The sequence below is a fragment of the Canis aureus genome, chromosome 18 (genome assembly GCF_053574225.1).
Source record: "Canis aureus isolate CA01 chromosome 18, VMU_Caureus_v.1.0, whole genome shotgun sequence".
Taxonomy (NCBI): domain Eukaryota; kingdom Metazoa; phylum Chordata; class Mammalia; order Carnivora; family Canidae; genus Canis; species Canis aureus.
This window is the reverse complement of record NC_135628.1, coordinates 30107624-30120021: the sequence shown is the minus strand read 5'-3', so window position 1 is coordinate 30120021 and position 12398 is coordinate 30107624. Positions and strand designations below refer to the sequence as shown.

The following is a 12398-nucleotide window of genomic DNA, read 5'->3' as shown; positions in this document are numbered from 1 at the left end:
ATTTAACAATTCTAAATATTTATGCCCCTAATGTGAGAGCACCCAAATTTATAAAATAATTAATAAATATAAAGGAACTCTTAGCTAATACTATAATAGTAAAAGACTTTAACACTCCACTTACATCAACAGATCATCTATGCTGGTAATAAGCAAGGAAGCAATGGCTTTGAATGACACATTGAACCAGATAGACTTAAGATTTATTCAGAACACTTCATCCTAAAGCTAAAGACACCTCCTAGGTCACAAAGCATGACCTAACAAATACAAAAAGACTGAGGTCATACCATGAACATTTTCTGATCACAATGCTATGAAACTTGAAGTCAAACACTAGGAAAACTTTATATAGACCACAAATACATGGAAGTTAAATAACATGCTACTAAAGAATGAATGGGTTAACCAAGAAATCAAGGAAGAAATCAACAGAATTGGAAACTAATGAAAATTAAGGCAACAGTCCAAAAACTTTGGGATATAGCAAAAGCAATCCTAAAGCCAAGTATATAACAATACAGGCCTAACTCAAGAAACAATAAAAATCTCAACCCAATCTCACACCTAGAGGAGCTGGGGGGCGGGGGAGAAAAACTAATGAAGCCTAAAGCCAGCAGAAAAAGGAAAATAGCAAAGAACAGAGCAGAAATAAAAGACATGGAAACTAAGGAAACAATAAAACAGATCAATGAATTCAGGAGCTGGTTCTTTGAAAAAATTAATAAAATTGATAAAACCCTAGCCAGACTTATCAAAAAGGAAACCAAGGGACCCAAATCAATAAAATCACAAATGAGAGATAAAAAATAACATCCCAGAAAAACCATTATAGTAGTATGAAATTATATGCTACAAATTGGACTATCTGGAAGAAATAGGTAAATTCCTACAAATATAAACTACCAAACTAAAACAGGAAGAAACAGAAAATTTGAAAAGACTAATAACCCAGCAAATAAATTGAATCAGTAATAAAAAATCTCCCAATAAACAAAAGACCATGGCTGGACAGCTTCACAGGGGAATCCTACCAAATATTTAAAGTAGAGTTAATACCTATTCTTCTCAAATTGTTCCAGAAAATGGAAATGGAAGGAGGACTTCCAAATTCATTCTAGGAGGTCAGCATTCCCGTCTCCAAAATCAGACACTCACTTAAAAGACAGAACTGCAGTCCAATATCCCTGATGAACATGGATGCAAAAATACTCAATAAAATACTAGCAAATCAAATCCAAGAGCACATTAAAAGAGTCATGCATCATGATTAAGTGGGACTTATTCTCAGGCTGCAGTGGTAGTTTATTATTTTCACATCAATCAACATGATCCATCCCACTAATAAAAGGATAGATAAGAACCATATGATCCTCTCAGTGGATGCAGAAAAAGCATTTGACAATGAACAACATCCATTCATGACAAAATCCCTCAACAAAGTAGGGTTAGAGGGAACTTAACTCAACATCATAAAGGCCATATATGAAAAACCGACATGTAATATCATCCCCACTGGAGAAAAACAGCTTTTTCTCTATGGTCAGGAACAAGACAGACACGTCCACTCTCACCAGTTATTTAATATACTACTGGAAGGCCTAGCCCTAGAAATCAGACAGCAAAAAGAAGTAAAAAGCACCCAGGGTGCCTGGTTGGCACAGTTGGTTAAGCATCTGCCTTCAGCTCAGGTCATGTACCTAGAATCCTGGGATCGAGCCCCACATTGCTTCTCCCTCTTCCTCTGCTGGTTCCCCTGCTTATGCTTTCTCTAATAAAATCTTTAAAGAAAAAAAAAAAGGCATCTGAATTGGCAAGAAGTCAAACTTTCACTATTTGCAGATGACATGATATTCTCTATAGAAAACCTAAAAGACTCCACCAAAAGACTGCTAGGCCTGATAGAGAAATTCACTATAGTCACAGAATTCAAAAACATATAGAAATCTATTGCATTTCTATACACCAATAATGAAGCAGCACAAAGAGAAATCAAGGAACCAATCCCATTTACAGTTATACCATAAAATATAAGATATATAGGGATAAAGCTAACCAAGACATAAAAGATCTGTACCTTTAAACCTATAAAACACTGATCAAAGAAAGTCAAGAGGATACAAAGAAACGGAAACATTCTATGTTCATGAGTTAGAAAAACAAATATTGTCAAAATGTCTACATTACCCAAAGTAATCTACACATTTAATGCCATCCTTATTATAATAGCATCAACATTTTTCACAGAGCTAGAAAAAAATCTTAAAATGTGTATGGAACCACAAAAGATTCCAAATAGTCCATGCAATCTTGAAAACTAGAAGTAAAGCTGCAGGCATCACAATTCTGAACTTCATGTGTAGTGATCAAGACAAAATGCTACTGCCACAAAAGCAAACACAGATCAATGGAACAGAACAAAAACTTTGAAGTGAACCTACAACCGTTTGGGCAATTAATCTTCAACAAAGCAGGAAATGATATCCAATGGGAAAAAAGGATAATCTCTTAAATAAATGGTATTGTGAAAGCTCAACAGCAACATGCAAAAGGGTCAAGGTGGACCACTTTCTTATGCTATACAAAAAAATAAATTCAAAACGGATGAGACAGGAAAGCATCAAAAACCTGGAGAACATAGGCAGTAACTTCTGAGTTGGGTCATAGCTATTCCTTACTAGATAGGTCTCCTGAGGCAAGAGATACGAAATCAGAAGTAAACCATTGGAACTTAAAATTAAAATCATCTGCACAGCAAAGGAAACAACAAAACTAAAAGTTAACCCATGGAATGGGAGAAAATATTTACAAATGACCTGATTAAAGGTTAATATCCAAAATATATAAAGAATTTATGAAACTCAACACCCAAAAACATAATCCAGTTAAAAATGGGCAGAATTTTAAAAAGGGCAAAATACATCAGTAGACATTGCTCCAGAGAAGATATATCAATGGCTAACAGACATATGAAAAGATGTTCAACATCACTTATCATCAAGGAAATACAAATCAAAATTACCATGAAACCTCACTTTACACCTACCAGAATGGTTAAAATTAACATAGGAAACAACAGGTGTTGGTAAGGATGGCAAGAAAGGAGGACTATTGGTGGGAATGCAAATTGATGCAGCCAATCTGAAAAACAGTATGGAGGTTCCTCAAATGTTCACAGAAGTACCCTATGATCCATAAATTACACTACTAGGTATTTACCCAAAGAATACAAAAATACTAATTCAAAATGATACATGCACCACCCCCCATGTTCACAGCAGCATTACCTATAATAGCCAAATTACTACAAAAAAAAAAAAAAAAGCCCAAATATCCAACTAATGATGGATAAAGATGTAGTATATATGTACAATGGAGTATTATACATCAAAAAGGATGAAATCTTGCCATTTTCAACTATGTGAATGGAGCTAAAGAGTATTATGCTAAGTGAAGTAAGTCAGCCAGAGAAAAACAAATAACATTATTTTACTCATAGGTGGAATTTAAGAAACACAATAAATGAACGTGGGGGGGTGGCAAAAAGAGGGAAACCAAGAAAAAGACTCATAACTAAAGAAAACAAACCAAAGGTTACTGGAAAGGAGGTGAGGGTGGGGGGTTTGAATAGATGTTGGGTATTAAGGAGGGCACTTATAGTCAGCAGCAGGTGTTCTATTTAAGTGATGAATCACTAAGTTCTACACCTAAAACTAACATTGTACTGTTAACTAGCTAATTTTAACAAATTTTAAAAACTTGGGAAAAAATTAAATATCTTACAGGAAAACCTTCACAACAATTCTATAATTAAGAATTCTTCATCATGGGGCACCTGGGTGACTCAGTTGTTGAGCATCTGCCTTTGGCTCAGGTCATCATCCCGGGGTCCTGGGATCAGGGAGCCTGTTTCTCCCTCTGCCTATGTCTCTGCCCCCCCCCCCCCCCCCCCCCCCGTCTCTCATGAAGAAATAAAAATCTTAAAAAAAAAAATTTTCCTCATCTGAACCACAGAACATAGATAATTATTGCCATGTTACTACTTTCTGAATTCTCCCAAGAAGAGTGTTTAATTCATTACATACAGTACAGCCTTAGGGAGGGTGCTCCCAACCTGCAGTGTGCATTAGATCACGTGGCAGAGTGGTTTGTTGAGACAAATTGCCGAGACCCATTCCCACAGTTTCTAATTAATTAAGTCTGAGGTGGAGCCCATGAATTTGCATTCTAACAAGTTCCAAAGCATGCCAGTGCTATCTGGGAACCACACTTTGAGAACCAGTACCTCAGTGCATAAGCACTTAATTCAGCAAAAGCTGTTGAAAAAGCTTCTCTGATGTGCAGAACATGAGATTATATTCAAGTTCTCTTCTAAAATATATTAGGAGAAAGGTATGTGATAACTCCAGGTGTTTAAGGATGAATAATTTCAGGCAATAAAGAAAATGTGAATGTGATCTAGCTCTGCAACATTTAGGCTGTAGAACAAAGTACTTGAATTAAAAATTGGGGCATTAAGGAGGGCACATGATATAATGAGTCCTGTTGTTACATGTAACTGATGAATCACTGAACTCTATCTGTGAAACTAATATATCATATGTTAATTGAATTTAAATAATTTTTTTTAAAAATTATGACAGCTTAACATTGATATAATTAATGGCCATATACAGGTCAATTCCTGTACTCCAAAGTCGTCATTTTAAATAAATAGTTCAAACCATGGCAGACTATTCATATCATTAAAATGTATTCTTATTTACATCATCCCACTTTAAAACTAACCAATCAAGATCGAATCAACTTATTATGTGATCACCTTCTATCCAAAACAAGAGGCATTGTTATAAATGCCAAAATTCCTATTACTACTACTACATATTCTTTAAAGTCCATCATTCCAAACTCTTCACTGATTATTTAACATCAGCCAAACGATAAGTTAGTTCTAATTTAATTCACTGGGAAGTTTCTGACAAGCATAATACCTAATAATCAGGAACCATTTATCCATAAATACCCAATAAATCTCGGTAAAAGTTATATAGGTCCCAAAGCATTTCATTACATGAAAAACAAAGATAACCCAGAAAAATCTAACATGAATGAGCTATGTGAGATTTTTAGTCAGTTAATTCAATTGTTAAAAGTATAGCTGTGTAGGAAATTTACCGTAAAAGCCTTAAATGGCTGTCCTTTGAATACCCTTCCACCTTGATATGAGAAATTGGCTTTTGCAGTATTTTCAGTCAGCAGGTAACTGCTAAGTGTGGTTCACTAACTTTTACTGTTTGCAGAAACATGGCTGATGTCAAACACTTGTTTTCCTTCCGGGAATCTGAAATTTTTGTACATTCTAAGGCAGGAGATACCTATGTGACCAATCACCTTGGACACCAGTCTCAAATGCACTTCCCTGAAGTGTTGCCAAATTTTCATTGCTGATGGGGAGAAAAGAGGATGCTTTGTGTGACCCCTCATGGGAAGATGAGAACTTACATTAAGAGTACACATGGATTCTTCCAGACTCTCCACGTGTTTCTCCTATGACTCAGTTGTGAATCCTCTCCACTTCACCATTAGCAATTCTAACCATGAGTTCAACTATAGTGGAATACCACAAGTTCTTCCAGCAAATCCCCAAAAAGAGGAGTAATCTTGAGGACCACCAATATAGACACTTTCAGAAATTAGGATTCTTACCTGCTGATATGCTTCATAGATCACATCAAATAGAAAAGCCTGTGGCATTTCACTTGCTCTGTGTCTGGCACGATCAAGTGAATGGTCTAAGCAACCATCAGCAGATGGACTGATCACAGTAGATACAAGAGGTCGAATTGCTCCTGCTGCCTAAAGAACAAACAAAAGATCGAAATAAACATTTATTTCACTTAGGGCATATTTCAAAGTCAAACTGAATTTTCTCATTTTGGGGAGGTTTTATTCCTAGCTTTAGTAAGTACTCTCAAGAAAACATTTGACCAAGTGTTGATTTGGTTTTGAATTCAGTATTTTACATCAAAAACCCTCTCTCTTAATATTGCAGTTCCATGTAAGGGATAGTTTGTGTTGTTTTTTTTTTTTAATTTCCATTATAGGTTCACAATCCTTTGCTCACTGGTCACCGAAATCTAATACTAGACCATAATAACAACAACATCCAAGTGGGTATTCCATGAAGGTGGAAGGGGGCAGGAAAAGTTACTATGGAAAATATAGACATGGATTACACATCAATATTTCTTAGCATGCCTTCAAAAGATTTACTATCAACACAGATAATTAAGTAAACAGACCTATTCCCTAACATCCCCAAAATGAGACTGAACCTACCTATGAAAAACCATTGCCTTCACACTACCTCAGAGCAACGTTCCCACAGTTCAAGGAGCCATTGATTTCAATTGCTCTGATAAAAGCTATCTCGTTTATAGATGCATCTAAACATTACAAAAAGGCACCTTCATACCTGACAATTTATCCTCTTTATCTTTAGTAGTGTTTGATTGTAGTCTTGAAGGTCATTACCAAACAATGGCTATGGAGAAGCAGCTTTAAAGTACAGTTCCTGTGATAGACCATTAACCAAACCTCCTCCAAAAGTTCCTGTCTTCCACATAACTAATACACAGATATTACAGCACATCAAACTGATGAGCCAATTTGGTCTTGAGAAGACCAGTATCTGTGTAAGATAGATAGCCTGTAAACTAGCTTATAAAATCCCAGAGATTGGCTAAAAATCAAAGCTAATACGTAAGCCAAGTAGACAGTTTATAAACTGTCAACATTTCTAGTGACTCAAGGAGAAGTTTGGAGCCTAGAAATAAAAGCAAAAATGAGGAGACAGCCAGGGCTGATAGTGAAGCAGTGATGTCCAAGTAGGCAAAAGGCAAATAAGAACAAAACACAACTGGCCAACCCTGACACCTAGAAGGCTAGAAGACAAAAGAAACACATATGCATGCATGCATACACACACACACACACACACAGCATTTTTTCTAAGATTTTTTTTTAAGATTTTTTATTTATTTATTCATGATAGACAGAGAGAGACAGAGACAGAGAGAGAGAGGCAGAGACACAGGCAGAGGGAGAAGCAGGCTCATGCCGGAAGCCTGACGCAGGACTCGATCCCGGGACTCCAGGATCGCGCCCTGGGCCAAAGGCAGGCGCCGAACCACTGAGCCACTCAGGGATCCCACACACACAGCTTTTTAAGGGAAAAGTTCTTCTTATATTGTACCTATATATAGGTGATATTGGCAAAATATTTTTATCAGGTCATGAAGCAAAAAAAAAAAAAAAAAATATATATATATATATATATATATATATATATATATATATATACACACACACCTAAGAGAATGTGAGTCATAAAGTGTCAGCATGGGGACTTCAGCAGACTGTCTCTCCAGCAAAAGAACTAGTGAAAAATGTTTTACAACAACCATTTAAAATCTTTGAAGGGCATGTAGCAAATGAAACATTTAAGAATATCAACTAAATCTGGATAAAAACAGAGCTTGTGTTACTCAAGTCATAATCTTTCTTCCTTAATAGGAAGCTCCCTGGGTCTGAAGTTCCACTCCAAGTAGGTATGGCTGATGAGATGGGTCTTTCCTCTCCCCCAGTGCAAAGGGCAGAGTGCTAGCACTTCCCATCCCACTCAGCTCCAAGTCACAGAACCTAATTTAAAGCCAACTGTGGATAAGATATTGGAGACTCTTCCCACCACATAACCTCCACTTCCAAATAGAGTATCTACCCCAGGCTCAGTAAGCACAGAATGGATGCTCGGCCCTGAATACCCTTAACCCCAATCTCACATAGGGCAGACGTTTTGCACCAGAAGGAGAAGCTTAACAAAAAGCTAAGAGTCTTCAAGTGTCACCCTGGTCATAAAGTAGTTTTACTTAGAAAAACAAGATGCCCCAGCAAGGGGTGAGGAGAGTGATTTTTACAGCGACAGAGACAGGCTCTAAGAACATCTATCAAGAACAGCAGGGGGCATGAAAAAGGACTTTGTCACCCACAGACTCCCCCCTTACGACGTGGGAGATGGAGCAGAGCTTTCAATGCCAGGTAGATGGGTACCAAGGCTGGACAGCACAGTGAGGCTGCAGTTCAAAGAGTACATTGTCTTCATAGTGGGACTGGATCTGGATCAGTCTATCATGGAGGAGAACATTTCTATCCCATGACCTTGTCACCTAGCCCCCTGCTTCTCAAGCAGTCTTACTGATCTAATCCTAGGCTCAATGGGAAAAACTGCCAGCAATCATCCATTCCTGGGCTTCCTTTGGTCTGGGTTGCAGCTCCCCTGTTACTGAAGCTCCCTGTATCGTCCCAAGGACTCTGGGAACTATCCTGGGTCCTGTGTCCTAGTCAGCTGTCCTGGGAGGAAGTCCATGAAGGACTTGAGGGGACAAGAGCGGGGGCAGCTAGATGTGTCCACCACCAGCTGTCACAGCGTTAATGCTGCACGTACACTTGTGTATTCGTCTCTTTCTTAAAATTTTTTTTAATTTTTATTTATTTATGATAGTCACAGAGAGAGAGAGAGAGAGAAAGAGAGAGAGAGAGAGGCAGAGACACAGGCAGAGGGAGAAGCAGGCTCCATGCACCGGGAGCCCGATGTGGGATTCGATCCCGGGTCTCCAGAATCGCACCCTGGGCCAAAGGCAGGCACCAAACCGCTGCGCCACCCAGGGATCCCCTGTCTCTAACTTTATCTAAGTGGTGACAAGGACTGGGTGAGGGTTCTTGAAAAGAAAGAAGAGAAGAGAGAGAAGAGAAGAGAAGAGAAGAGAAGAGAAGAGAAGAGAAGAGAAGAGAAGAGAAGAGAAGAGAAGAGAAGAGAAGAGAAGAGAAGAGGAGAGAGGAGAAGGAAGTTTTCTTTTAAAGTTTTCTTTTAAACTTTAAAAAAGTTTCCCTTTGGGGAACTCATCTTATATGAACATGATTGCAGCCATGTTTAAACCTAAGTGCACTCATAAAGGAAATGGAGACCATTAGGCTAAGCAATTAAGAGAAAGGTGGCAGCTATAAGAGAGCCATAAGCTCAACTGTTGGCAAGCTATTTTACCATAGATAACCACAGAAAGAGACAAGTAATGACAACCCCACTGGAATCAGAGCAAATTTCCAATACTGGCCTCAAAAACTGCCCTTTCAATGGAGCCAAAGTAATTGAATCAGATTATAGAGAATTTTATACCTCAGGCATTGTCCAAAAAAAAAAAAAAGAAGAAAGCAAGTAGTTTGCAGGCAATGAATAGAGTATCAGTTGAGTGTGATATCAGACAGTAAGAGATTAACAAAAAAAAACAAAGAAAACCTACTAAACCACTGTCATTACAAGGTGGCTATATTCATGCCCAAGATTGTATCCTTTGTGAAGTGACTTTAGAGACTTCAACTAGTAGGGGTAAAAAAAAAAAAAAAAAACACTTCACTGAAATAGACCAGCAAAGTTGCATTCAACAGTAACAAGTCCTGAGGTAATAGAAGAGAGACTATCAACATCTAGAATTGATGTTATCTAAAGGTCCACCAACCAATTAATGGATAAAGGGAGTGTGCTACATATATTCACAAGAAAGTTTTGTGGGGTTTTTTGCCATAAATAAGTTGCTATTTTCAACAACATAGATGGACTTTGAGGGTAATGCACAAACAAGTGGGGGTGGGGGGTGGGAGGCGGGAATTCTATTTAGTGTAATCAGGAATTAAAGTGATGGTATTTTTACCAATCTCACAGAAATATAGAGCTATGGAACAGTATAGTTCCGTATGTTATATGGAATATAAGATGGAATATAGAACTATGAACAAGTGTATTTCCATAAATTAGATGAAATTTCAGTTTCCTGGGAAAGCATCAACTACAAAAACTGATTCAATAATAGACAATTTTAATAGATACATAACAAGAATACAAAATTATAAATTTTTATTCTGCATGAAGAAAATCCCAGCCAGCTTCACTGGTTACACCAAAGAAACAATCTTTCAATACCAATTCCTCACATTATTCCAAAAATATAGGAGAGAATATTTTTTAACTCACTCTGTAGGATGAGTATTACCAAAACCCGACAAAGCCATCACAAAAAAGTTAAACTACAGACCAAAACCCCTGATGAATATAGATGCATAAATTTTCAACAGAATACTAGCAAACCAAATTTGGCACTACATAGTACATATTATATACTATAACCAAGTGGGACTTATCCCATGAATGCAAAATTGATTCAACATACCAAAAATCAATGTCATATATCACATTAAAGGGGGGAAAAAAACAAAAACATGTCAACAGATGCAGAAATAGACCTTACAAAATTCAATACTCCTTCATGTAAAAAGCATGCAACAAAATTAGGAACAGAACTGCTCTAGCCAATAAAGATGAATATTGAAAAACCCACAGGTACCATTGTATTTGATCAATATTCTGTATTTTTGATTTAATATTAGGAACAAACACATTCACTGTCCCCACTTCTGTTCAACATTGTACTATAAACTCTAGTCAGGAAAATTAGGCAAGAAAACTAATAAGAGGCATCCAAAAACAAATCAAACTATGTCCATTCACAGACAGTATTGTATAGAAAATCCTAATGCCCTAAAAACGTTAGGAACACATTCAGCAAGAAGCCACAGGACAAGATCAGTATTTAAAAAAAAATTAAAATCACATCTATCTCAATACTAGCAAGCAACACTTCAAAAGAAAAAATCATTTACAATAGTGTCAAAAAGAAAATACTTAAAGTTTAACAAAAAAAAAAAACTTCATTTCTCTGAGAACTTTAAAAATTCCCAAGCTCTTATGCAAAAGCCAGCATCTCTACCAACTCACTGGTACCCACTCCCTCTCAAGTCTTTCTCTATAGTAACAGTCCTCCTTCTATCCTGCCTTATCAGTTTTTATTCCTTTACTCAACTACCTTTAATGTCCAGGCCTTTGGTGCCAACTCAGTCAAGTCATTCCTCCTTTGATCACACTTGCCTTCCAACTAGGATCAAATTTTCCCTGTTAGTTTCAAACAAAAGTCTGGGGTAGACGGGGTGGCTCAGCGGTTTAGCGCCGCCTTCAGCCCAGGGCCTGATCCTGGAGACCCAGGATCAGGTACCGCGTTGGGCTCCCTGCATGGAGCCTGCTTCTCCCTCTGCCTGTATCTCTGCCCCTCTCTGTCTCTCATGGGTAAATAAATAAATAAATCTTTAAAAAATAATAAAAAACAAACAAACAGAAGTCTGTTGACAAGTACTACTTTAGTATCTGTACTTATATCTCCAATATCTGCCTGTTCCCATGTTCTCTGCAATCTACTTTAATGTGTATTAGGTCCACAAAAACTTATTTACCAAAAATCACTCAGATCCCCACACCCTGGCCAAATCCAATGGCAAGCTCTGTCTTCTCAAGAGCATTTGTTCATCTGGCTTTCAGAAACCATTTTCAAACATTCATCTCACTCCCACACTAAAACCTCAACTCTAAATGGTCCCGAGCTGGGACCTCTAAGTTCTCTAGCTATCCTCACTCTGTAAGTAACCTCATCAAGTCACAACACTGCATATTATCTATGAGAATTTCCCTATTTATAGTAACACCCTAAAATGTTCCCTGCAATTCTGGACCTTCATATCCAAATACTCTATTAAACTTCTCAGATCAAGAGATACGCCTCAACTATAAACATAACTGAGATCAGTTTTGGTTTCACACATAGCACACACTCCAAACCCGTTCCTCCATAATTTCCCATCTTCATAAAAGTCAACTCTATTCTACTCATTATTCTTGTCAAAAACCCTGATCATCATTGATTTCTCTCCTCTCATATTCCAAATAGAATCCATCAGAAAGCCCCATCACCTTCAAACTACCCCACATCAGCATACATTTCAATGTTTCCACTGTCACAACTGAACTCAAAGTACCCATCCTTCCTGCCTCAGACCTCATATAGAAAACAAAGGCCATAGGAAGGCATTAGTATTTTCCACTACATTAAAATAAGCTGCAAGAAAATTATTACAAGGAATATAACAAGCAGAGTATCTCTGTGCACAATACATAATTCCTAGAAAACAGTTTTTACTTGAAAGATACAAATATGTAACTGAAATTTAAATTAAAAAATAAAAATAGGGGTAAGAGACTTTCATGGGAAATTCAAAGAAAACATAAATCTTCAAAGTACTTGAAAAAAATGCCCAGCCTATTAACAAAAGACTAAATTAAACCACAAAGAGAAAGCATTTAACAGAAGTTAAATCATACAAATAATTTTTTTGCAGGGATATGAAAAAGCATACACACCTAGTATGTCCTTTAGAGATACACACTACAAAATTGAAAAAAA

General features: G+C 37.2%; 1 protein-coding gene across 19 annotated transcripts in view; it reads right to left on the bottom strand.

The window, feature by feature from the left end:
• The window catches only part of CRPPA (CDP-L-ribitol pyrophosphorylase A), a 340908-nt gene that overhangs the window by 297173 nt on the left and 31337 nt on the right, over positions 1–12398 (bottom strand). For all 19 annotated transcript variants that reach the window (XR_013356810.1, XM_077856701.1, XM_077856693.1 and 16 more), the window contains one exon: positions 5707–5856. Coding sequence is in view for 18 of the 19 variants with exons in the window: in XM_077856701.1 (XP_077712827.1) it covers positions 5707–5856 (150 nt within the window). In the remaining variant the exon portion in view is untranslated. The remainder of the gene's footprint in view (positions 1–5706; positions 5857–12398) is intronic.